The 25,932-nt window shown below is 42.4% G+C and overlaps 2 protein-coding genes across 5 annotated transcripts in view; both read left to right on the top strand.

Moving 5' to 3' along the window:
• cdc14ab (cell division cycle 14Ab) overlaps nt 1-16,780 on the top strand; it is a 53,978-nt gene extending 37,198 nt beyond the window's left edge. The window contains exons 12-16 of one of the 4 annotated variants that reach the window (XM_029706565.1): nt 3,136-3,239; nt 4,580-4,627; nt 9,210-9,341; nt 10,337-10,739; nt 15,711-15,875. In XM_029706565.1, the coding sequence (XP_029562425.1) occupies nt 3,136-3,239; nt 4,580-4,627; nt 9,210-9,341; nt 10,337-10,739; nt 15,711-15,740 (717 nt within the window). In that variant the 3' untranslated portion in view covers nt 15,741-15,875. Of the gene's footprint in view, nt 1-3,135; nt 3,240-4,579; nt 4,628-9,206; nt 9,342-9,461; nt 9,835-10,336; nt 10,740-15,710 lie in introns of those variants that run through there. The other 3 variants (XM_029706564.1, XM_029706566.1, XM_029706567.1) reach the window with 3 other exon arrangements.
• Nucleotides 16,781-21,885: 5,105 nt separating this feature from the next.
• Nucleotides 21,886-23,541, top strand: gpr88 (G protein-coupled receptor 88). The gene has a single exon (XM_029706563.1). The coding sequence runs from the start codon at nt 22,074-22,076 to the stop codon at nt 23,145-23,147; it is 1,074 nt and encodes a 357-aa protein (XP_029562423.1). The 5' UTR covers nt 21,886-22,073; the 3' UTR covers nt 23,148-23,541.
• The last annotated feature ends 2,391 nt before the right edge of the window (nt 23,542-25,932 follow it).

The following is a 25,932-nucleotide window of genomic DNA, read 5'->3' as shown; positions in this document are numbered from 1 at the left end:
AAGGTAAGCGATTCATTTTATCGCTATTTCTGACTTTCGTGACTCCTATACTTGGCTGGAAAAGGTTTGTATGATTTTGTAAGCAGGGCGCTGTCCTCAGATAAGCACTCTGCAATTTCAATGGATGTTGTCGAGGTGGGTCGCCTGCGGAACACTTGTACCAGAGATGTTAAATATTGTTTCCCATGCTTGTTCAATGAACCATAAACAATTAATGAACATGCACCTGTGGAACGGTGGTTAACTTCTCTCGGGTAGGGGGCCGTATTTTGACGTCCGGATGAAAGGTGTGCCCAAATTAAACTGCCTGCTACCCAGGCTCAGAAGGTAGGATATGCATATTATTAGTAGTTTTGGATAGAAAACACTCTGAAGTTTCTAAAACTGTTTGAATGATGTCTGTGAGTATAACAGAACTCATATGGCAGGCAAAAACCTGAGAAAAATCCAACCAGGAAGTGTGGAAATCTGAGGCTTGTAGTTTTTCCAAGTGATTCCCTAATACTGTGACTTAGGGTTCATTTTGCACTTCCTAAGGCTTCCACTAGATGTCAACAGTCTTTAGAACTTTGTTTCATGCTTCGACTGTGAATATGGAGCGAACAAGAGGGCCTGGAGTCAGATGAGTGAGGAAATGACATGAGCTCAGAGGCACGTGCTCACGTGAGTGTGAGCTGTGTTCCTTTTCTTTTTTGAAGACATTGGAATATTACTGAAGATTTATGTTAAAAACATCCTAAAGATTGATGCTATACATCGTTTGACATATTTCTACGAACGTAAATATAATATAATAACTTTTTTTTCCGTTGTGACATTTTCGCGCGCTTCCTGCATTTGGAGTAGTGGACTGAACGCGCGAACAAAAGGAGGTATTTGGACATAAATTATGGACTTTATCGAACAAAACAAACATTTATTGTGGACCTGGGATTCCTGGGAGTGCATTCTGATAAATCATCAAAGGTAAGTGAATATTTATAATATTATTTCTGAGTTTTATTGACTCCACACAATGGCGGGTTTGGTTTCGTGTCTGAACGCTGTCCTCAGATTATTGCAAAGTGTGCTTTTGCTGTAAAGTTTTTTTGAAATCTGACACAGCGGTTGCATTAAGGAGAAGTGTATCTATAGTTCTTTGAATTACAGTTTAATATTTTATCAACGTTTATGATGAGTATTTCTGTAAATTGATGTGCTCATTCACCAGAAGTTTTGGGAGGCAAAACATTTCTGAACATTACACGCCAATGTAAAATGGGGTTTTTGGATATAAATATGAACTTTATCGAGCAAAACATACATGTATTGTGTAACATGAAGTCCTATGAGTGCCATCTGATGAAGATCATCAAAGGTTAGTGATTCATTTTAGCTGTATTTCTGGTTTTTGTGACGCCTCTCCTTGCTTGGAAAATGGCTGTGTGGTTTTTCTTGTCAAGGTGATGTCCTAACATAATCTAATGCTATGCTTTCGCCGTAAAGCCTTTTTGAAATTGGACAATGTGCTTGGATTAACGAGAAGTGTATGTTTGAGAAATTTGAATTATGAGATTTTTGTTTTGAATTTTGCGCCCTGCTATTTCACTGGCTGTTGAATAGTGTGTCCCGCAGGTGGGACGGTCACGTCCCACATACCCCAGAGAGGTTAAGACACAGCTTACAGACAGTAGGCAGTTAAAGTCACAGTTATGAAAACTTAGGACACTAAAGAGGCCTTTCTACTGACTCTGAAAAACACCAAAAGAAAGATGCCCAATGTCCCTGCTCATCTGCGTGAATGTGCCTTAGGCATGCTGTAAGGAGGCATGAGAACTGCAGATGTGGCCAAGGCAATCAATTGTAATGTCCGTACTGTGAGACGCCTAAGACAGCGCTGCAGGGAGACAGGACGGACAGCTGATCGTCCTCGCAGTGGCACACCATGTGTAACAACACCTGCACAGGATCGGTACATCCAAACATCACACCTGCGGGACAGGTACAAGATGGCAACAACAACTGCCTGAGTTACACCAGGAATGCACAATCCCTCCATCAGTGCTCAGACTGTCCGCAATAGGCTGAGAGAGGTTGGACTGAGGGCTTGTAGGCCTGTTGTAAGGCAGGTCCTCACCAGACATCACCGGCAACAATGTCGCCTATGGGCACAAACCCACCTTCGCTTGACCAGACAGGACTGGAAAAAAGTGTTCTTCACTGACAAGTTGTGGTTTTGTCTCACCAGGGGTGATGGTCGGATTCACGTTTATCGTCGAAGGAATGAGCGTTACACCGAGGCCTGTACTCTGGAGCGGGATCAATTTAGAGGTGGAGGGTCCGTCATGGTTTGGTGCGGTGTGTCACAGCATCATCGGACTGAGCTGGTTGTCATTGCAGGCACTCTCAACGCTGTGCATTACAGGAAAGATATCCTCCTCACTCGTGGTACCCTTCCTGCAGGCTCATCCTGACATGACCCTCCAGCATGACAATGCCACCAGCCATACTGCTCGTTCTGTGTGTGATTTCCTGCAAGACAGGAATGTCAATGTTCTGCCATGGCCAGCGAAGAGCCCGGATCTCAATCCCATTGAGCACGTCTGGGACCTGTTGGATCGGAGGCTGAGGGCTAGGGCCATTCCCCCCCCCCCCCCCCCCCCCAGAAATGTCCAGGAACTTGCAGGTGCCTTGGTGGAAGAGTGCGGTAACATCTCACAGCAAGAACTGGCAAATCTGGTGCAGTCCATGAGGAGGAGATGCACTGCAGTACCTAAAACAGCTGGTGGCCACACCAGATACTGACTGTTACTTTTGACCCCACCTTTGTTCAGGGACATATTATTCCATTTGTTAGTCACATGTCTGTGGAACTTGTTCAGTTTGTCTCAGTTGTTGAATCTTGTTATGTTCATAGAAATATTTACACATGTTAACTTTGCTGGGGAAAAACGCAGTTGATGGTGAGAGAACGTTTCTTTTTTTGCTGAGTTTATTTATCAAACCAGCACTAGACATACTATAGGGTTGGGAGCACTATTTCCGTAGACGGCTGTTCTTCTTATACACAACACGGCCATGTTTTGCTTTGTTTCATCGTGATCTACTGTACATGCTTAGGCGCACATCTTACGGGTTCATGCGTTGTCTCCACAGAACGACTACATTGGGGAAAACGGGCTCTGCATGACCCAAGGAGATAAACTGCGTGCCTTAAAGGGCCGGCGCCAGCCCAGGTCGGCCACAACGGGAGCCCTAAGGTAAGAATTGCCATGGATACCTCAAACTTCCCCTTTAAGATCCTCCAGCCTTATTAGTTGGCACCTTTTTGAGATCTCAGTTGAGGAATTCAGCCTTTCCTCCCTTAGCGGTATAGCTTTCCACGTTTTGATGAACTCTGTCCTCTTCACTATGGAAAGTAATGCATATTTAAGGTTATAACCCAAATGGAAAAAATTCTGGGAGGCATGAAAACCACCCCGCTGGCGGACAGTTGTAAACTGTGGAATGATTTGAATTTATCTGTCTAGCACCGTCTTCTAGCTCAGTGGTTCCCAACCGAGGAACTCTCAGGTGTGCCGCGAAACTTTTCCTAATCGTGATTTTTTTTAAACGCTCACTTATAAACAGCACATGTGGAATGCACATAGAATGTTGACTTGGCAGCGCGAGTGCCAGTCAGATAATACATTCGATGGTACATGGTTACACCTGTAAGTCCAGTGTGCTCAGGCTGTTATTACATTTGTATCATTTGATGGGCGCGCATCACGAGCGAAGTAGTCTGTATTGTTTTACTTCATCTGTGAAAACCGTTAGCACAGGGGCACGTCTGATTAGGCTGAACCCGAGTCATTTATTTCTTACTCTATACCACAGCCTCTTGCCATAGAAAGAAACAGAACATGACTTTGTCTGTGGTTGCACCTTTTATAATGAAGAAAACTGCTAGTCTCTAGCATAAACTGCTTACTAAAGACTTATTTTACCTGACCTAAAACAATGGCACATTCTGGCGCAGATTTCAGGACACTCTTAAAGAGGTACACACATTAACCATTATGAGTAAGGAACTATGAAAATATTTCAAATAAAAGGTATTTAATCTATATAAAAAAAAATAAAAAAAAATATATATATATATATATATATATATATATATATATATATATTAATTGGGACGTTTTAGGTGTGCTGCAGAATTTTATATCATGTCAAGGTGGGCCACGGTTCAAAAAAGATGTGGGATCACTGTTCCAGCAAGTAAGACAGTCTGTGGCTCTGATCTGATTTGGGGCACAGGTTTCCATGGTTATCTAGCTGAAATAACACAGGCACTGCCAGGCAGGGCAGGATTTTCAGGATAATGGCTCTGTTTCACGCTGGGGTTTCTGTTGAAAAATACTCGATTTGGTTTTCTTCTAGAAAGTCATTTTTAAGCTTTTGTTTTAGTCATGTAGCCTACTGGATGCTCTCTTCCAAAATGACTTAGTAATCACTACTTTCCCCCTTCTCTATGCTCCAAGTAAATATACGTGTGCAAACATGCTGCCTTTGGACGTGTGAACCCTCCATCTTTGTCTCCCTCTTTCTTTTTCAGACTTGAAGACATGAAAATGCACACCAGGTCACCGTCCCAACCTTTTAGGTACCATTACAATTGTGTTGACTTTGCTGTTTGTCTGTCTGTTTTCCCAGTTTTCACTCACACAGAGTGAACTGCTGTCACAAAACACACAATTGACACAGTCTCATCAATATACAGTGAGGGAAAAAAGTATTTGATCCCCTGCTGATTTTGTTCGTTTGCACACTGACAAAGAAATGATCGGTCTATAATTTTAATGGTAGGTTTATTTGAACAGTGAGAGACAGAATAACAACAAAAAAATCCAGAAAAACACATGTGAAAAATTGATTTGCATTTTAATGAGGGAAATTAGTATTTGACCCCTCTACAAAACATGACTTAGTACTTGGTAGCAAAACCCTTGTTGGCAATCACAGAGGTCAGATGTTTCTTGTAGTTGGCCACCAGGTTTGCACACATCTCAGGAGGGATTTTGTCCCACTCCTCTTTGCAGATCTTCTCCAAGTCATTAAGGTTTCGAGGCTGACGTTTGGCAACTCAAACCTTCAGCTCCCTCCACAGATTTTCTATGGGATTAAGGTCTGGAGACTGGATAGGCCACTCCAGGACCTTAATGTGCTTCTTCTTGAGCCACTCCTTTGTTGCCTTGGCCGTGTGTTTTGGGTCATTGTCATGCTGGAATACCCATCCACAACCCATTTTCAATGCCCTGGCTGAGGGAAGGATGTTCTCACCCAAGATTTGACGGTACATGGCCCCGTCCATCGTCCCTTTGATGCGGTGAAGTTGTCCTGTCCCCTTAGCAGAAAAACACCCCCAAAGCATAATGTTTCCACCTCCATGTTTGACAATGGGGATGGTGTTCATGGGGTCATAGGCAGCATTCCTCCTCCTCCAAACACGGCGAGTTGAGTTGATGCCAAAGAGCTCCATTTTGGTCTCATCTGACCACAACACTTTCACCCAGTTGTCCTCTGAATCATTCAGATGTTCAATTGCAAACTTCAGACGGGCATGTATATGTGCTTTCTTGAGCAGTGGGACCTTGCGGGCGCTGCAGGATTTCAGTCCTTCACGGCGTAGTGTTACCAATTGTTTAATTGGTGACTATGGTCCCAGCTGCCTTGAGATCACTGACAAGATCCTCCCGTGTAGTTCTGGGCTGATTCCTCACTGTTCTCATGATCATTGCAACTCCACAAGGTGAGATCTTGCATGGAGCCCCAGGCCGAGGGAGATTGACAGTTCTTTTGTGTTTCTTCCATTTGCGAATAATCGCACCAACTGTTGTCACCTTCTCACCAAGCTGCTTAGCGATGGTCTTGTAGCCCATTCCAGCCTTGTGTAGGTCTACAATCTTGTCCCTGACATCCTTGGTCTTGGCCATGGTGGACAGTTTGGAATCTGATTGATTGCTTCTGTGGACAGGTGTCTTTTATACAGGTAACAAGCTGAGAATCTCAGCTCGTTACCTGTATAAAAGACACCTGGGAGCCAGAAATCTTTCTGATTTGAGAGGGGGTCAAATACTTATTTCCCTCATTAAAATGCTTATAATTTTATAACATTTTGGACATGTGTTTTTCTGGATTTTTTTGTTGTTATTCTGTCTCTCACTGTTCAAATAAACCTACCATTAAAATGATAGACTGATCATTTCTTTGTCAGTGGGCAAACGTACAAAATCAGCAGGGGATCAAATTCTTTTTTCCCTCACTGTAAGTGGCATTAACATCTCGGTCATTCAATTCAGTGCAAAGTAAAGCACAACTCAACTGAAGCTCGAACTAGACTACATCCAGCACAGTGCTGGATGGACAGAGAGGTAGTCCTTGATGATCTTTTTGGCCTTCCTGTGACTTTGGGTGCTGTAGGTGTCCTAGAGGGCAGGTAGTTTGCCCCTAGTGATGCGTTGTGTGGACCGCACCACCCTCTGGAGAGCCCTGCGGTTGTGGGTGGTGCTGTTGCCGTACCAGTGATACAGCCAGACAGGATGCTCTCAATTGTGCATCTGTAAAAGTTTTTCAGGGTTTTAGGTGATAAGTCATATTTCTTCAGCCTCCTGAGGTTGAAGAGGCGCTGTTGCGCCTTCACCACACTGTCTGTGTGGGTGGAACATTTCAGTTTGTCAGTGATGTGTACGCCGAGTAACTTTTTAAGATGGTGCCGACAAAGGGGGCTGCCTCGCTTCTGGTTCTTAGGAAACTTTGCAGTATTTAGTTTATTTCTGTTATTTTTTACATTGTTAGCCCAGAAAATGTTGTTATTACATACAGCTGGTAAGAACTATTGGATATCAGAGCGGTGGTAACTCACCAGCACAACCAAGAATACGACTTTCCTGAAGCGAATCCTTTGTTCGCACCACCCAGGGCAATTGAACTGATTCCAGAGGCCGACCCAAAACAACGCCGGCGGAAAAGGGGTACTCGGAGCGGTCTTCTGGCACAACTTAGGAGGTGTGCACACCACCCACCGCTTCCGAAGTATATTACTCGCTAATGTTCTGTCCCTGGATTACAAAGTTGACAAGATCAGGGCAAGAGTTTCTTTCCAGAGAGACATCAGGGATTGTAACATACTCTGTTTCATGGAAACATGGCTCTCTCGGGATATACTATTGGAGTCAGTCCAGCCATCTGGATTCTCGGTTCATCGCGCCAACATCTCTCCGTGAAGAAGGGTGGAGATGTGCGTTTCACGATTAACGACTCATGGTGTAATTGTGATAACATACAGGAACTCAAGTCCTTTTGTTCACCCGACCTAGAATACCTCATAATCAAATGCCGACCGTATTACCGTCCAAAATAATTTACTTTGATTATAGTCACGGCTGTGTACACCTTCCCACATGCCGATACCGTGACGGCCCTCAAGGAACTTCACTGGACTTTATGCAAACTGGAAAACATATAGCCTGATGCTGCATTTATTGTAGCTGTGGATTTTAACAAAGCAAATTGAGGAAAAGGCTGCCTAAATTCTATCAGCTTATCGACAGGAGTACTCGCGCTGCTAAAACACTAGACCATTGTTACTCCAACTTCCGGGATGTATACAAGGCCCTCCCCCGCCCTCCTTTTGGCAATTCTGACCACGACCCCATTTTGCTCCTCCCTTCCTATAGTCAGAAACTCAAACAGGAAGTACCCGTGCTAAGGACTGTTCAACGCTGGTCTGACCAAACGGAATCCACGCTTCAAGATTGTTTTGACTGGGATATGTTCCGGGTAGCTTCCGAGAATAATATTGACGAATTCACTGAAACGGTAACTGAATTTATCAGGAAGTGTATAGGAGATGTTGTACCCACTGGAATGATTAAAACCTACCCTAACCAGATCATCAAGGACAACACCCACCCGAGCCACTGCCTGTTCACCCCGCTATCATCCAGAAGGCGAGGTCAGTAAAGGTGCTTCAAAGCTGGTACTGAAAAACAGCTTCTATCTCAAGGCCGTCAGACTATTAAATAGCCATCACTAGCACAGAGAGGCTGCTGTCTATATACACGGACTTCATTGGCCACTTTAATAAATGGAACACTAGTCACTTTAATAATGTCAATTTAATAATGTTTACATATCTTGCGATACTCATCTATGTATATACTGTATTTTATACTATTCTACTGTATCTTAGTCTATGCCACTTTGACATTGCTCGTCCATATATTTATATATTCTTAATACCATTCCTTACTTATATTTGTGTGTATTGGGTACATGTGCAATTGTTAGATATTACTTTTTAGATATTGCTGCACTGTCAACTAGAAGCACAAACATTTCACTACACCCGCAATAACATCTGCTAAACACGTGTATGTGACCGATTTGGAAAGGAGAGGCGGCTTGGATTGTGAAAAGAGGGGATGGAAATTGAACTCCCTCTTTTGTGCTAGAGTACAGCCCTTAATAAGTGTTCCTCAAAGAGGAGCGAGCGAAGAGTGCTCTTCGACAGCTCTCTCCTCCCACTACTTTAGCCATCTTCCTTTCACCTACTCAAAGGTGTGTGTCTCCGTGTGTGTGTCACTGAAAGGCAGAGGATACTCACGCTAGCACATCTCCTCTAGTTGTTGTACTCTCCTGAAATAAGAGCGTCCTTCAGCCCAGTACAGACTGATAGTTCACAGATGACCACGAGCAGCAAAGACAGACTGCTTTTATGAAGGAGCTGGGAGTGATGCCTCGTACCAGAACCAGCTTTTTTTCTGTCTCCTATTATCTCATTCGTTCCCACTCCCTTCACACTTCAATTATATTATACTAATATCAAAGATTCAACTATGGTGCTGTTGAAGTGCCTTACCTAATAAATAGTCCTTCAGATACCGTTCTGTAACATTGTCTGGTGTTACTGGGTACATCTTTCACTGGGTGTCGTCGTTAAAGTCTTGCCCATACGTTGTTTGTTTCTAACAATGGGATTTGCACTGTAGGTCCTTAATGTCTTTAAGGGGTGTACACTATCCAATTTGTGTGCCCGACCAAGATCATGTTTTCTATGTGTGTAGTAGAAGAAACTATTGTGTATGTTGGCAAAAGTTGTTACTTCTGTTAACAGCTGTTTAGTTTGTTACTCCACCTCACAATATTTGCGTCCAAATCATCTTTCTCTTTCTTTCTCCCAGCAGGATGAACCTCGGAGTGGGCACTCAGGGCACCATCTCCCCTCTCAAGTCCTCCAAAGTCCCATCATCCTCTGCTTCGGCCAGCGCCAAGAGAATCGGCAGCAGCTCCTCCTCCTCGGCGTCCAACCTCAAGAGGTGAGCCTGCACCCTCCCCCCTACGCACCCCTCCCCGGAAACTTCTTACCCTTTATTCCTTTTTTTTTTTTTTTTTAAATCTAAACACTTCTTTCTTTCTTCCCTTTTCATCCTGCGTAGCCTCCCATCCCTCCATTTATCCACTTACCCTTTCTCTTGCCTCCTGTAGATTGGTTTATTCTATAACCTTTCTCTCTTCCCCCTCTTTCCTGCTCTTTCCTGTCCTGTCATATCTTTCTTGGCTGTCTCAGTCCCCTGGTTGTGTTTCTGCCTGTCTGTGACTACCCAATGCCCTGAGAACCAGTGGAAGGATATGCAGGGCAGAACAGTGTGTGTGTGTGTGTGTGTGTGTGTGTGTGTGTGTGGGGGGCTCACTAGACCGATTCACATAGAGGGTTGATGTGTTGCAGGCAGTGCGCTTTCCCAACAGACCGAATCTAAATCCCCCGCATTTTGCTGTGCAAGGGACCGGCACAGGCAGATGCACATAACCGAGAAAAGATGCATCATCAACCTCTCCCCCTTGAGCAGTACCGGATCTACTTTGCTCTGTGGAGGATTTGTGAATGTTTCTTTTTCTATTCTACTGCGTGATATAACTGTGAATGTGTAGGTAGGTAGCCATGGCAATGAGAACTCCAGATTCCCCCCTGGTGAATCTGGCAAAATGCCTGCAGTGCCGAAGGTGTGCATTACACTAACATGGGGTAGTCAGGCTCCTGTATCAGACTGCATGTTGACAATATAGATTGTCTATGTCTGACTCAATCCCCTATTCCACTGTTAGCTGATTGTATAAACTGGTTGTGTGTTAATCAGTCGCCTATCAGAGCCAATGTACCCAAAGGCAGCTGCCCTCTCCTTAGCCTGTGAAAGCAAAGGCAGTGGCTATCCCCTTGTCAGTGTTTGTTTGGGGTGTGTCCCTGTGTATTTACATGTTCCCACTCCTGCTACCTTTCCCTCCATATATTTGTCCACCCCCCCACACATCTCAGCTCCTCCATCAACTCCAGGCTAGCCAGCTCCCTAGGCAACCTGTATGCAGCCAACGGCGGTGAGGACAATAAGAAGCCGCCTTTCGTTCCCACTTCATCACCACCCTCCTCTTCAAGCTCGTCCATCGTCACCATCACTCCATCGGGCCGGACGGCTCCTGGTTCCTGCTACGTGGCTAATGGCACGCGTGGCACCAATTACCACCACCACGAGGCCAACAACAATCAGTATAATTCCCCCCCCGCCGGGATCTTCAGCCACGGTGGCCTCGCGGGGGCCCCACACAATGCTGCAGGCAGGCTGGGGCCCGGGCCTGAGGAGTATGGCCCCTACAGATCCCAAAAAGGGGGCTACTCCGGCCTGAGCAGACCCTCTGGCCGCTACCTCAGTCGCTCAATCCCCGTAAGTGTGTGTGCTCACCACCTGAAAAAACAAAACTCCAACAGTAGCATCTTTTTGGTATTTCCACTGTGACCCTTTTTTTGACCTCTTGTGTTTCCCCTCTGCACTTCTCCGTCAAACACGAGTTTCCTTCCTTTTTGTGTGGATGTTGTCATGTTATGATCGTAGCCAGTCGTCCTCTTCCTGCTGCTGCTGTAGCTTCTCCGCTGTCTGTGTGTCTAACTCTCTGGCGGCTCCACTGAACTCTATTCCTTGTCTGTTGTCTTCATGGTGCTGAATAAGGACCTACAATGGCCTAGTTCCACTCTAAATGCCTACTTCATACATACCAACTACGGCTATTAGGCCATTTCCCACCAGCCACCCATCTAGAGTTGAAAGCATTTACTGGAACATTTGGGCAGAACCCTAATTAGTGTTATGAACAATGAAGTTCCTCTTCCATTGTGTATTGGTGGGGAGACATTTTGCTAATTCACTTTGTTCTTTTCTGACCTGTTCAATGGATACTTGGGGATTTTGGCAATGAGGCCCTTTATCTACTTCCCCAGAACTTGTGGATAAAAATTGTATGTCTCTGCCTGCCGTTGATGGAAGTTGCTAAATAACTCTAGCGCAATTGCTAACTAGCGTTAGCACACGCTAGTTAACATTGGCTTGCAGAACAACCTCTAACTTCCTCCATACTGGACACAGACATAAGAATGGTGTACACGAGTTCATCTGACTCTGGTGAAGTAGATACAGGGAATCATTGCCAAAATCCCAAACTATCCCTTCATCTTATTCACCTCTATTGAGGGGATTCTAGCATCACATACCATTTAAAAATAATAAAGCTCCGCAACAGAAAAAACACTAAACTGGAAATGCGCTTTAACTACTAACCAGGTTGATTTTGTATAAACAAAGGGCTTTTGTGCACTGGCCTCATATGATTCCTCCTGGTTGGGTGATTGGCTGGTTCCTTCTGGTTGGGTGATGGCTGGATGTCAATATGGTTCCTCCTGGTTGGGTGATTGGCTGTATGTCAATGTGGTTCCTTCTGATTGGCTGGATGTCAATGAGGTACCTTCAGGTTTCTGGCTTTAACATAAGGAAATGTAATAACTGAGACATCTAACAACACTTTTTAAACATGACACTAACTTCTAACGCGTGTTGCTGTTTGATAGACGCAAGGGGAGCGCAATTACGCTGTGGATCTGTGTGACTGCAAGCTTAGTGTGGCCAAACCTTTTTTCATCGTTTTTTCTCTCAACAGCCCACGTGTCCCCCCCTCGAAAGTGTTCCACAAGGATGCTGGCCCATGTTGACTCCAATGCTTCCCGCAGTTGTCAAGTTGGCTGGATGTCCTTTGGGTGGTGGACCATTCTTGATACACACAGGAAACTGTTGCGTGTGAAAAACACAGCGGCGTTGCAGTTCTTGACACAAGCCGGTGGGCCTGGCAGCTGCTGCCATACCCCATTCAAAGGCACTTAAATCTTATTTCTTGCCCATTGCCCTCTGAATGGCACACATACACTATCCATGTCTCAATTGGTTAAGGGCTTGTGAGTAAGCATTTCACAGTATGGTCTACACCTGTTGTATTCGACGCATGTGACAAATAACATTTGATTTGTCTCCAGGCTTAAAAATCCTTCTTTAACCAGGCTCCTCCCCTTCATCTACATTGATTGAAGTGGATTTTAATGGTTGACATCAATAAGGGATCATAGCTTTCACCTGGTCAGTCTGTCATGGAAAGAGACGGTGTTCCTAATGTTTTGTACACCGTGCAAATTCTAAACTGTTGTTATCCACTTGTAGAAGCTATTATTGGAGTAAAGCGCATTCATCCATCCCTCAGAAGGAAGCATCTCCCTCAGTTTTGTCTTAGCCCAACCCAGAGGGAAATCCTAACCTCCCTTCCAAAAAGCAGTTGTTAGTTGTGGTCCAGTGCCAGACTCAGTCATACTATAGAGCTCACTCATTTCCTGAGATGCGAGCCCAGTAATTCTCCTCCTTCCTTTACCATGAACTCATGAAGGCCTTTCATAGGCCCTGACCACAAGAGCCTGACATCTGAGGCTAGTTCCTGGAACTTCCCACACTTGCGCCAGCAACGCCAGTGCCAGAATTCTCACCCACTGCTTCTCAGCCAACCTAGATTGTTGCACCGTTATCATTCATTTAACATTTTAGGATTGACTGGCTCAAAACCTGCTACTCTTGCACAGATATCAAGTTAATTCACGTTCAATCCCCATCACCTTGCCTATGCCTACTAAATAAGTAAAGGATAGATGAATTAATGAATAATATCTTCCAATAAACACCCCTCACCCTTCCTAGGTGATGGTAACACACATACCATACTAGCAGCCACAACCACCAGCCCACAAACGGTGTGAAAAGAAGGTAACAAGTGATGTGACAGACAGTGCTTATGACAGTGGTGGAAAAAGTACCCAATTGTCATGCTTGAGTAAAAGTGAACATGCCTTAATAGAAAATGACTCAAATAAAACAGTCACCCAGTAAAATACTACTTGAGTAAAAGTCAGTATTTGGGTTTTAAATATACTTAAGTACAGTGTATTCAGACCTCTTGACTTTTTCCAAATGTTACATTACAGCATTATTCTAAAATGTATTAAATAAAAAATGTTAATCAATCTACACACAATACCCCATAATGACAATGCGAAAAGTTTGTTTTCATTTTTGCAAATGTATTAAAATTAAAAAAATACCTTATTTACGTAAGTATTCAGACCCTTTGCTAAGAGACTTGAAATTGAGCTTGTGCATCCTATTGCCATTGATCATCCTTGATGTTTCTACGTCTTGATTGGAGTCCACCTGTGGTAAATTCAATTGATTGGACATGATTTGGAAAAGCACACACCTGCCTATATAAGGTCCCACAGTTGATAGTGCATGTCAGAGCAAAAACCAAGCCATGAGGTTGAAGGAATTGTCCGTAGAGCTCCGCGACATGATTGTGTCAAGGCACAGATCTGGGGAAGGATACCAAAAGATGTCTGCAGCATTGAAGGTTCCCGTTCACACAGTGGCCTCCATCATTCCTAAATGGAAGAAGTTTGGAACCACCAAGACTCTTTGATCTAGCTGGCTGCCCGGCCAAACTGAGCAATCGGGGGAGAAGGGCCTTGGTCAAGGAGGTGACCTAGAACCCGATGGTCACTCTAACAGAGCTCCAGAGTTCCTCTGTGGAGATGGGAGAACCTTCCAGAAGGGCAACCATCTCTGCAGCCCTCCACCAATCAGGCCTTAATGGTAGACTGGGCAGACGGACGCCACGCCTCAGTAAAAGGCACATGACAGCTCGATTGGAGTTTGCCGAAAACCACCTAAAGGACTGACCATGAGAAATAAGATTCTGCTGTGGGGATGTTTTTCAGCGGTAGTGACTGGGAGACTAGTCAGGATCGAGGGAAAGCTGAACGGAGCAAAGTACAGAGCGATCCTTGATGAAGACCTGCTCCAGAGAACTCAGGACCTCCGACTGGGGTGAAGGTTCATCTTCCAACAGGACAATGATCCTAAGCACACAGCCAAGACAACACAGGAGTGGCTTCGGGACAAGTCTCTGAATGTCCTTGAGTTGCCCAGCCAAGGCCTGGAGCCCGATTGAACATCTCTGGAGGGAGCTGAAAATAACTGTGCCGCGATGCTCCCCATCCAACCTGACAGAGCTTGAGAGGATTTGCATAGTAGAATGGGAGATACTCTCCAATTACAGGTGTGCCAAGCATGTAGCGTCATAGCCAAGAAGACTCAAGACTGTAGTCGCTGTCAAAGGTGCTTCAACAAAATACTGAGTGAAGGGTCTGAACACTTATGTAAATGTGATATTGTAGTTTCTTTTTTTATATACATTTTCAAAATGTTTTTGCAAAACCTGTTTTTGCCTTGTTATTATGGGGTATTGTGTAGATTGATAAGGGGATTTAACAAAAAAATATGTTTCAGAATAAGGCTGTAATGTAACAAAAAAGTCAAGGGGTCTGAATACTTTCAGAATGCACTATATCAGAAGTAAAAGTAATTGCTAAAATATACTTGAGTATCAAAAGTAAAGTAAATTATTATTTTAATGTTTTTTGTTTTTTTTATGTACAGAGAGCCAGGGTCACACTCCATCACACATAATTTACAAAGAAGCATGTATGTTTAGTGAGTCCACCAGATCAGAGGCAGTAGGGATGACCAGGGATGTTCTCTTGATAAGTGTGTGAATTAGACCATTTTCCTGTCCTGCTAAGCATTCAAAATGTAACCAATACTTTTGGGTGTCAGGGAAAATGTATGTAAAAACTACACTATTTTCTTTAGGAATGAAGTGAAGTAAGAGTCCTCAAAAATATAAATGAGTAAAGTACAGATACCCCAAAAACTACTTAAGAAGTATTTTTACTTAAGTACTTTACATCACTGCAGAGGGGCTGGTTGAGAATGGAGAATATTGTATTAATGTCTCCTTGTTTTGCCAGCCAGTGGAGTTGTTCCTTTATCAGAATTCCAAAACCCTATCAGAATCCCATGTCCTTCTCTCCCTTCTTGCACAATTCATCTCATCCCCATCTGTTTGCCAGTCCTGCTAATTCCTGCTCTCTACCTCGCAGCTTCCTACTCTTGCCCACACAGACACCCTGTCGGTCTTGTCCACCATAAATCTATTCATTAGTCCAGGAAAATGCACTTGACATTTAAATGATGTCTATTTTAATGGCTTTTCTATACCTTTGTAACCAACTGTTCAAGTGTAACCTGTTAGGAATAGAATATTTCACACAGGCTTGTTAGATAACAACCTTCACCCTTTTGTTTTTTTTGTCGTCAACACTTGAACAATTAGATGCAGTGATTTGCTTTTCTATTTGCATTAGAGCCAGAGGCTGTGTTATAATCCACTGTGATTCACTGTCATATTTTGTCTCCCCTCTCCGTCTCTTGCAGTCCCTTCAATCTGAATATGTTCAATACTAAAGCGGTGGTTCTGCATTGACCAAGACCGGACAGACACCTTGACACTGGACCTCTGACCTGGATGGGATGGAGTCTCCCACCCCCTTTTTCTCTCTCAATATCTCCCCCACTCTCTCCCGCATACTGAACGGAAAATTAATAAACCTTGACATCTGAATGGGTGTGGTCTTTGGAGACAGGCACATCGACAGCCACAAACTCCCAAGGGCTCATGGAACTTTGAGTTTTGGGCTTCTTCTGTCTGCTTCAGACGGCCTCGATCCACCCTAACTGCAGTCACTGTTTGGATAATGCTTACAAAGGGCAATTTGTTTACTTAGCTTTTTTCTTTTCTTTTTTGTTTCTGGCGCTATAATTAGGCGTGGCCAGGCTGTGACTATGTGAGTGCTCTTTCTTTAAAGCTGAGATCCGGCCATATACGTAGGCTGTAGGTTCTAGGCTTTCCTGCGTCACATATCTGTTTTCTTTTATATGTTTATGTGCTAATACTGTATACACAACACATGACTTGTACTGGGAGGGAAAAAAATGTATTTTCTTTTTTAGACGAGAAAGGATTTTATACATGAAATATGACAATTTTGTTGCCTGGATAAAGAAATGTTTATTTAGAAGTGGGTTAAAGAACATGTTTTGGTTTATGACAATTCTATTTTTGTCTCTGAGTGTAACTACTTCACTAACAATATATCTAGATCAAAATATGTGCGATTAATGGAGAGGCGGCGTACGGTATTTTGCGAGCCGTGTTCCTTATCAACAAAGTATTTACAGGACCAGGCTCAGGGTAAAGTGCTCTCCTATTTACGATAGTGTTTTCTGAGGGTGTACGTCCACGTGTGCGAGTCGTAGCATCTACGTACCATAGACTATGAGAATATGTACATATGTGCCCATGTGAGCGAGTGTTTGCGCGTGTGCATGAAAGAGATTGAGTGGTGACCGTGTGTGTAGGGGGTTGTCTAGAGATCATGTGTGCAGTCCTCTGGTGATGGGATCTAGCAAAGAGATGTGAATGGAAGAGAATTACATATAGGGAAGAAATGAATGCTGTCTCTTCACTATTCTAAAAATATTTTTTGTTTGTTTTTGATTAAATCAATTCAATCGACTGGTGGGTTTTGGTACCCCCTTTTCAATTGGAACTAATTAATAATGTTCTCCTCTGTTGCAAGCCTACAGGAGATTTGCATATAAATGGGGCAACGATAGTATTTATGCTATCATGATATGATAACTAAAGTCATACCTTCAAGCAGCGTTGTGTAGGCCTTGTGACTATGTACTGTATGCTTAGCATGACGAACTAAACGGATGATTCAAACCGTGGTCATTACTAGAGGAAATTTGAGTTGTGGTGTTGGACTGACACCACGCAAGCCTCAGTCCCTACAGTATACTGTTCATGCCAGGCAGCTCAGCAACCCTCTCCACAGACACAGGATTCCACTGCAATCATGCTCTTTTAAAGGGAAAATGTTTGATTTTAATGAGCAGATTTTCAGTGTTATTCGGCCCACATTGACTCGCTGTAGATTACGAAACTTGATTCGTGGCAGCCTATTTTTAAACACACACACACACTACTGTAGAACCAATTATGTTAGTTGTTTTATAATTAAGACGCAGTGGAAGTTCATCGCTATTACTGAAATATTTCCATGTTGTGTGGCGTGTTTGTGTTGAATGTAAAAACAAGTCAGAAACTGTTTTTTCCTGGCTTGTGTGTATTATAATTAGTTTAGCTTGTAGATGGCGAGAACCTTTCAGCTTTGCAGGTAGAGGTTCCTAAAAGAAAAACTGAAAAGCACAACTGTTCCCCCAAAAATGCTTTCTTTAGAATGTCATGCTGGATGTCATTGGGTGCACAATGCAGCGGTCATTATCAAAGCTGGTTTTCTACCAATGAGTATGGCATACTGTGGCCCAACTAAGTACATTTTCTGTTGGACCTTGTAACAATGGATCCATATATTTGGATGCTTCTTATTTTTTTATTTTATGTAGTAGAATATTGAAGTTGATTTGGGTAAAAAAAAGAAAATGAGTACAGAAGCGTCTGTTTATCACTGATTTTATCATTTTTGTTATTATTTTAGGCCTCTACATTCCTGGCAGTGAAATTATTTTGTTTCAAAATGGGAGAATCTTAATGCAGGTATTCTACCTCCATGAAATGTACAATTTTAATAGCAGAAAAATTCTTACTTGCATATATTTTTTCAAGCAGTATGTAAAGAAAATGTTATAACTTTAGATCAGTATTTTTCATACAGTAGACACATTTGCATTTTAGTATGCTTACTGTATGTACACAGAGCAAAAATATAAACGCAACATTTTAAAAGATTTTACTGAGTTCATTTAAGGAAATCAGTCAATTGAAATAATTGCATTAGGCCCTAATCTATGGATTTCACATGACTGGGGATACAGATATGCATCTGTTGGCCACAGATACTGTACTTTAAAAAATAGGTAGTGCCATGGACCAGAAAAAAAACAGTCAGTATCTGGTATGATCACCATTTGCCTCATGCAGCGCGACACATCTCTTTCGCATGGAGTTGATCAGGCTGTTGTGGCCTGTGGAATGTTGTTCCATTCCTCTTCAATGGCTTGGCTGTGCGAAGTTGCTGGATATTGGCAGGAACTGGAACACGCTGTTGTACATGTCAATCCAGAGCATCCCAAACATGCTCAATGGGTGACATGTCTGGTGAGTCTGCAGGCCATGGAAGAACTGGGACATTTTCAGCTTCCGGGAATTGTGTACAGATCCTTGCGACATGGGGCCGTGCATTATCAGGCTGACACATAAGGTGATGGCGGCGAATGAATGGCATAACAATGGGCCTCAGTATCTCGTCACAGTATGTCTGTGCATTCAAATTGCCATCGATAAAATGTAATTGTGTTCATTGTCCATAGCTTATGCCTGCCCATACCATAACCGCACCGCCATCATGTGGCACTCTGCTCACAATGTTGACATCAGCAAACCGCTCACCCCCACGATTTCATACACGCTGTCTTCCATCTACCCGGTACAGTTGAAACTGCGATTCAGCCATGAAGAGCACACTTCTCCAGCGTGCCAGTGGCTATCGAAGGTCACCATTTGCCAACTGAAGTCGGTTACGACGCTGTACTGCAGTCGGGTCAAGACCCTGGTGAGGATGACAAGCACACAGATAAGCTTCACTGAGACAGTTTGTGCCAAAATTCTTCAGTTGTGCAAACCCACAGTTTCATCAGACGGTCCCGCAGGTGAGAAGCCAGATGTGGAGGTCCTGGGATGGCGTGGTTACACGTGGTCTGCGGTTGGATATACAGACATATTCTCTAAAATGAGGTTGGAGGTGGCTTATGGTAGAGAAAATGAACATTCAATTCACTGACTCTGGTGGACATTCCTGCAGTCAGCATGCCAATTGGCATGTGTTGTGTGACACAACTGCATATTTTAAAGTGTCCCCAGCACAAGGTGCACCTGTGTAATGACCATGCTGTTTCATCAGCTTCTTGATATGCTCCACCTGTCAGGTGGATGGATTATCTTGGCAAAGGAGAATTGCTCACTAAGAGGGATGTAAACAAATGTGTGCATAAAACTTGAGCAAAATAAGTTTTTGTGCGTATAGCACATTTCTGATATCTTTTTGTTTCAGCTCATGAAAATGGGACCAATTCTTAACATATTGCGTTGTATATTTTTTGTTCAGTGTATATATTTTACATTTACAGTTAATGCAGGTTTCTAAAGGAAGTAACAAAATAAAAACGCATTTTAAAGATTCTTGCCTCTGTAAATTATTTATTGTACTTGCCCTTTTTTTCTCTTCAGAACTTGCCATCTTGACAGATAAGAATACATTTGTATTTTAAGGAAGGAAGGAACACAAGCTCTGACTGATTCTGGTTGTCTTGGTTTCACAGCTGTATAGCCTTTCAGCTGTCAAACAGGTGAATAATTTGTTTGAAAACGCTAACCGAACATAGCATATTTTTTAAAAATAGTGCACTTATTTCAAATGACTAGCTAGGCACATCAACACAGAGCCTTCTATTGCAATAAAGGGCTTTGTATCATCTTTGCTTAGGCAGGGTAGTTCACCTGAATTTCTTATCTTGAAAGAGATTGGAAACAGCCAGAGACAATTGTTATCTTCGATGACCAAATACAAAATTGTAAAATATTGAACGAAGAAACTAACTTTTTGGAAGCATTGTTTCTAGTCTAACTATATTTGCCATATGTGTACATGTGATGATTTTAATTTCATTACTAAATAAATCAAGAGTCAATTAGTTTCTTATGGTTCATAAAGATACATTTCAAGATAAGGAAGCATTGCATTTTTTTTGGTGAACGTTCCCTTTATACAGCAGTGACGGAGGTTTTTTTTTTTTTTTTTAAATAGTTTTTGTTTCTGCCTGTCCTTTTACCAATTGGTACTCCTGTGTGTGTGTCTGAGCACAGTCTATAAAGGGACAAGTCAGTAATGAATTCTGCATGTGTTTGAATTGCTAATGACGTTTAGTTTTTCACAGCTTCATAGCTTGGTGCCAAACAGCCCTGTTTTGATTACATAACTATAACAAAAAAAAATATGTGAAATTGACTTTTCTTGTTCTTTCCTGTTTTCTCTCGACTTTTCTCCCTTAATAAAGTGGTTGTTTTTGTTTATTTTTGTTTTTGTAGAAAACTATAGTGAGAGCTTAGATAATTTCCTGGGTGTGACTTGGACAGTTTCCGTTTCTCATTACAGCATGTTTAGAGAGTCTTCCTGTGTACGTGAAACTGCCTTGTAAAGGAATCAAATCAAATTGTATTTGTCACAAACACCGAATACTGCAGGTGTAGACCTTACAGTGAAATACTTACTTACAAGCCCTTATCTAACAATCCAGTTAAGAAAGAAAAGTGTTAAAGTATTTACTAAATAAACTGAAGTAACATTTATATCTTTTTATTGAAAAATAATTAAGTTGCAACAATAAAATAACACTAGCGACGCTATATACAAGGGGTTACCTGTATGAGGTACACATAATAGGACTGTTGGTGGTTTTTATTTTTAGAGAACATAATTTGCTCTAAATCAGCCATTGGAGATTGTGTAAGGTGTAACCTATAATGTACACTGCAGTATGATTATTTGTGTGTTTTTATACAAAGTTGTTTTGTGTGAGCTACTGTATGGTTCGAAACCCTTTGTTGAATCATTTAAAACATCCAAATGCATGGGGCCCTTCCCATTTCAGTTTGTTCCAATCCAGGCCATGTTGATAATCTTTCATATAAGTGTCTTGTAGCTATTGAAATGCTGCAGTCATGGTGGATAATAAGAGGAATGCCATTGACTGGTATGGGTTTTGCCTTTGTATACACCCTTCAATGATCTATCAAATCAGTGGTGTTCACATTTCCATCCTGTTATATAGGCCGCGTTTCAATCTGGCAAATGGTGCATTTCAAATGTTTTGCTTGCATAAGTGCATTAGATTTGCACAGCAGTTAGTCCAGTATGGAGGGAGAGTTAGGTATTCGGGTCTGTCTCATTTTTGTGCGCTGGATGAATTCTCAGTCAGGTTTGCCATCAACTGAACAGGTTATGCCCATTTCTAAATCAAGTGTTAACTCCCCTCGGCCTCCTTCCAGGACATCCTGCTGTATCAAATCAAACACTCTTCAAAACGCTTTCTGGAAATGGCCAATCTGCAACTGATTGAAAACCAGCCTTGGTGTTGGTGGAAAGACATTTGACTAATATTCTAGGCCTATAATAAAAAGGGATTACAGAAAACAGTCAATCTCCATTTTATTAAATTTAAGAATATATTATTTTTCAACAAATGGATGTTTTAGCCTGGCTAGATGTTCAAAAGGCTTCTCTGACTCTCCTCATTAAATGTCAGGCAGCCAGCCATTCTATGTGGATGCATTGGTTTTGTGACTCAACTCCTATATAATCACATATTATGGATTTTCCTTATTCAAGTTTAGTAGGATAGCCTATGCTGTATTCCTTTAATGTATGATATAGGCCTATTTGCATTTCCATCATAATTATTGGAAATAGCACATGAAAATCATTCAATGTTTATTAACACGCCACATGCAGTAGGCTATATGTTTAGGGTAGGTGTTATCATGAACCTGCTCTCTGCTCCAGTCTTCTCATACGTCTTTGTTGATCTAGTGTCTGCAGCATCACCACAGGCGCTCAATGCAACTGACTGCTGCCTCAATATGGAAACTCATTTCCACTGAGGGAGAACAGACTAACATCAACAATATTGCAAAATGACCACTTACCGTTTTTTCGTATGAAAAACATATTTTATTCTTCGAACATGCAAAACGACTCGGCGCAACTGGCAGACTGCGATGTGGGACACAATGCCAAAATCAGTCTTGCGGTACTCTATTCTCTCATGTGCCTGTTTGGGACCATTTTAAACCTTTTGGTTGTCTACCTGGTCGTGACATTTAAGAAACTTCGGACGGCTAGCAATGCGTTTATTGTGAACGGCTGTATAGCCGACCTGTTGGTGTGCGCATTTTGGATGCCGAACGAGGCGGTGGGAATTTATTCTGGAAGCCCTTTCCCGGCTGGGTACCAAGCCTTCAAAGATGCACTCTTATTCCTCGGCATCACTGTCTCTCTTCTCTCCCATTCCCTGATCGCCGTCAACCGATACGTGTTGATTACCAAATCACCAGTGACCTATCTGTCCATCTACCAAAAAAGACGCACAGAATGGATGATAAGCGCGTCGTGGCTTTCGGCGCTGGGATTTATTTTACCCTGGATCACATCTTTACGTTACCCACAGGAAGGATGCTCATATCTCCCGGCTTCCGCAGCATCACTGCTCAAAGGAGGGAAGCCCATTTTCTCTGACCCATTTGCAGCTGGTACCCTGGCGTTGACTATTATTGGTCAGACAATGGTTGTTCTGTATTGCTATTTAAAAATCTTTCGAAGGGTGCAGATCAGTGTGAAGAGGGTCAGCATATTACATTTTCCTATAGTAAATAACCTTCCCTATTCGTTCCCCAGAAAGGACAAACGTTTGGGGTTCTACGTGTTGGCAGTGTGTTTCATATTCATACTCACTACACAGCCTCTTTTCTGGGTGTTATCAGTAGCACTTTTTACCACAGTGCCATTGGCACTAAGGACTTCTTCATGGATGTTTTTCTGCACTCTCTTTGTTACAAACCCTTTTCTCTACACGTGGAAGAACGAGGAGTTTAGAAAATCTTTCAGATCCGTGCTCAAGGGAGAATTTTGGAGAGGGTCTACAGTTGGGGTTGAGCCCATCACAATTAATACAATATCTCACCTTCTGCCGAGACAAAACAGTAGAAGGGCATTTTTGGCTGAGATAAATTGAACAGCATCTGAACTGCAATGACATTGGTCCCTGTAAGGATACAAACCCTACAGTGTTTTAGAAAGCTTACCTGGCAACTCAATTGAAAATGACGCTATTGGTTGCTCAGATTTGTAAAACGTTAGTGATGCTGTTAAGGTATAATCATTATTATTAATATTATTAGTATTATTATGTAGTGCCATTATGCAATAAATTGTAGGTCAACCAGAAGAAAGCTCAACAAATGAACAAATAGTTTGTAAAACATTATGTATCAAATTCGTTTTTGTTTATATTCATGTATTTTTCTATATACATTTTTATGCACCATGGTTGTACTAAGCCTTTATGCAAATTGTAAATCCGCTTATGTGTTCATTTGAATAAAGCTGAAAATGAAAGTGCAAAAAAACCAACATTTTGTCACATTTGCCTATTACACTTGACTAGGTGCAGTGTCCTTGTGTGTCCAGATGCACCTGAGGTCACCATCAGTGCTTTCTCATCTGGGAGCAGCAGGGATGGCCACCCCCCTTTTACCATTGAGTGGGAGAGAAAAGGGAATCACTTGCCCCAGAATTTTCACCGACACAAAAATGGAACCGTCTCGGGCTGGCTTCAATAGTTTACCAGTGTGTGGCCAAGAATGTGTTGTCCGAGTCAAGGAAGAGATGACACTGGAGGTGCAACGTAACTGTACAACTACTTACTACTTTAATCAGTGCAAACATCCAGGGGTGCAACATCTCTAAGCGTATGCATGCCTCATCTGATGATGGTATTGGAAATAATATCCCTAACGGTCGTTGTTTACGACAGTGCATCTTTTGATGAATCATTTTACAATTTGCATTTTAAAATGATAGCATTTTGACAGGTATATGCTTCCATATCACTTATGTTGTTTTTCACAGCCTGTTTGCGCTCTTTGTAGACGGATAAGCGAACACGAGTATCCAGGCCTACCCGTTGCAGACCATTTCCTACAGGTTCAGCTGAACCTGACCTGCTTGTCGGACATGCACCCCAAAGCCAAGCAGTACACGTCTGGACCAGGATCCCAGATATGATACTACCCAAAGAGGCCATGATTACAAACAGCCATTCAATCATTGAGAACTTCCAAAAGCACCACAAAGGCATCCGATTGTAGAGTGAGTCACCACGGTGGGAATACAGAGGGAGCATTTTTTAATGCCTCTGTACAAGGTACGAAGTAGCCACCAGTATATTGTCATACTGTATTTGCTGCCTTGTAATAATTTCCTCAATCAATAAATTGATATAAATTCCTTAAAGCATAGCATTTTATACAAATGTATAAGTATTATGATAGCAAACGGTATCAAGGAAATAAGTGGTCAAAGAGTACTGATTTATGAATTGTTAGTCAATTGTAAAAAGGAAACAGGTTTTAACCTGGAAGACTAACCAGTCAGAGCTTAATGCTGTTAATCTTGCCAGTTCTACATCTTTAAACATCTTAGTAATACAGGCTTGTGCATGTTTTGCACCGCATTCCCTGAAATGCCATGTTATCGAACTGGTGTCCCTCTTTTGTCCCTGCAGCATAGCCCGAGTCTAAGGCGTCCACTCAGTTGGCAGCTACAATGACTGGCTGTCTGGTCAGCGGAATCACTGGAGGGTCCGTGGCAAGATTCATGCTGGCTAAATGGCTCAACTGATGTTCCCTTAAATCACCTCGTTGTGTGGGATTTATTCTTGAGCCATTCAGTCTCATCCATAGTGCCTACAGTCAAATCAAACTTTGTCACATGTGCCGAATATATGTGTAGACCTTATCGTGAAATGCTTACTTACAAGCCCTTAACCAACAGTGCAGTTCAAGAAAGAGTTAAGAAAATATTTACCAAATAAACTGAAGTAAAAAGTAACACAACAAAATAACAATAACGAGGCTATATACAGGGGGTACCGGTACCGAGTCAATGTGCGGGGGTACAGGTTAGTCAAGGTAATTTGTACATGTAGGTAGAGGTAAAGTGACTACACGTAAATGTAAATAATCCGGTGGCCATTTTGGTAAATTTTTTTGTCTGTTTTATGGCTTGGTGGTAGAAGCCATAAATAAGACTGCTGAACGATTAACCAAAATGGCCACCGGATTATTAACATTTACAATTCATACAGCGAAGAAGCTTAAAGGCCCAATGCAGCCGTTTTTTATATCAATATCAAATCATTTCTGGGTAATAATTTTAAGTACCTTACTGAAATAGATTTCCATTCAAATGGGCAAAAATATCTTTTTAGCAAAAAAATCGAGCAAGAAATTTGCTAGCACTGTCTGGGAGTGGTCTGAATTGGGAGCGGGAAACTGAAACGAGCTGTTATTGGTTGAGAGGTTTGGAACTCTTTGTTTTTGGTCTGTTAACCAATTTACCGCATGGTGATGTTACCACGGAAAGCCCAAACTCCTGCCCATGCAAACCTGATGATTAGAAGCTCCTGTATAGATTGTACCCTGAGTGTACAAAACAGTAGGAACACCTTCCTAATATCGAATTCCACCTTTTTTTGCCGGCAGAACAGACTCAATTCATTGTGGCATGGACTCTACAAGGTGTTGAAAGCGTTCCACAGGGATGCTGTGCCTTGTTTACTCCAATGCTTCCCACAGTTGTGTCAAGTTGGCTGGATGTCCTTTGGGTGGTAGACAATTCTTGATACACATGGGAAACTGTTGAGTGTGGAAAAACCCAGCAACGTTGCAGTTCTTGACAGACTCAAACCAGTGCGCCTGGAACATACTACCATACCCCCATACATATTTTGTCTTGCC

The sequence above is a fragment of the Salmo trutta genome, chromosome 22 (assembly GCF_901001165.1).
Source record: "Salmo trutta chromosome 22, fSalTru1.1, whole genome shotgun sequence".
Classification (NCBI taxonomy): Eukaryota; Metazoa; Chordata; class Actinopteri; order Salmoniformes; family Salmonidae; genus Salmo; species Salmo trutta.
The sequence above is the reverse complement of the archived record's forward strand: the minus strand, read 5'-3'. Positions and strand labels throughout refer to the sequence as shown.

Excerpts from the sequence above, each read along its gene's own strand:
- gpr88 (XM_029706563.1), top strand. The coding sequence starts at position 22,074 with ATGAAAAACATATTTTATTCTTCGAACATGCAAAACGACTCGGCGCAA.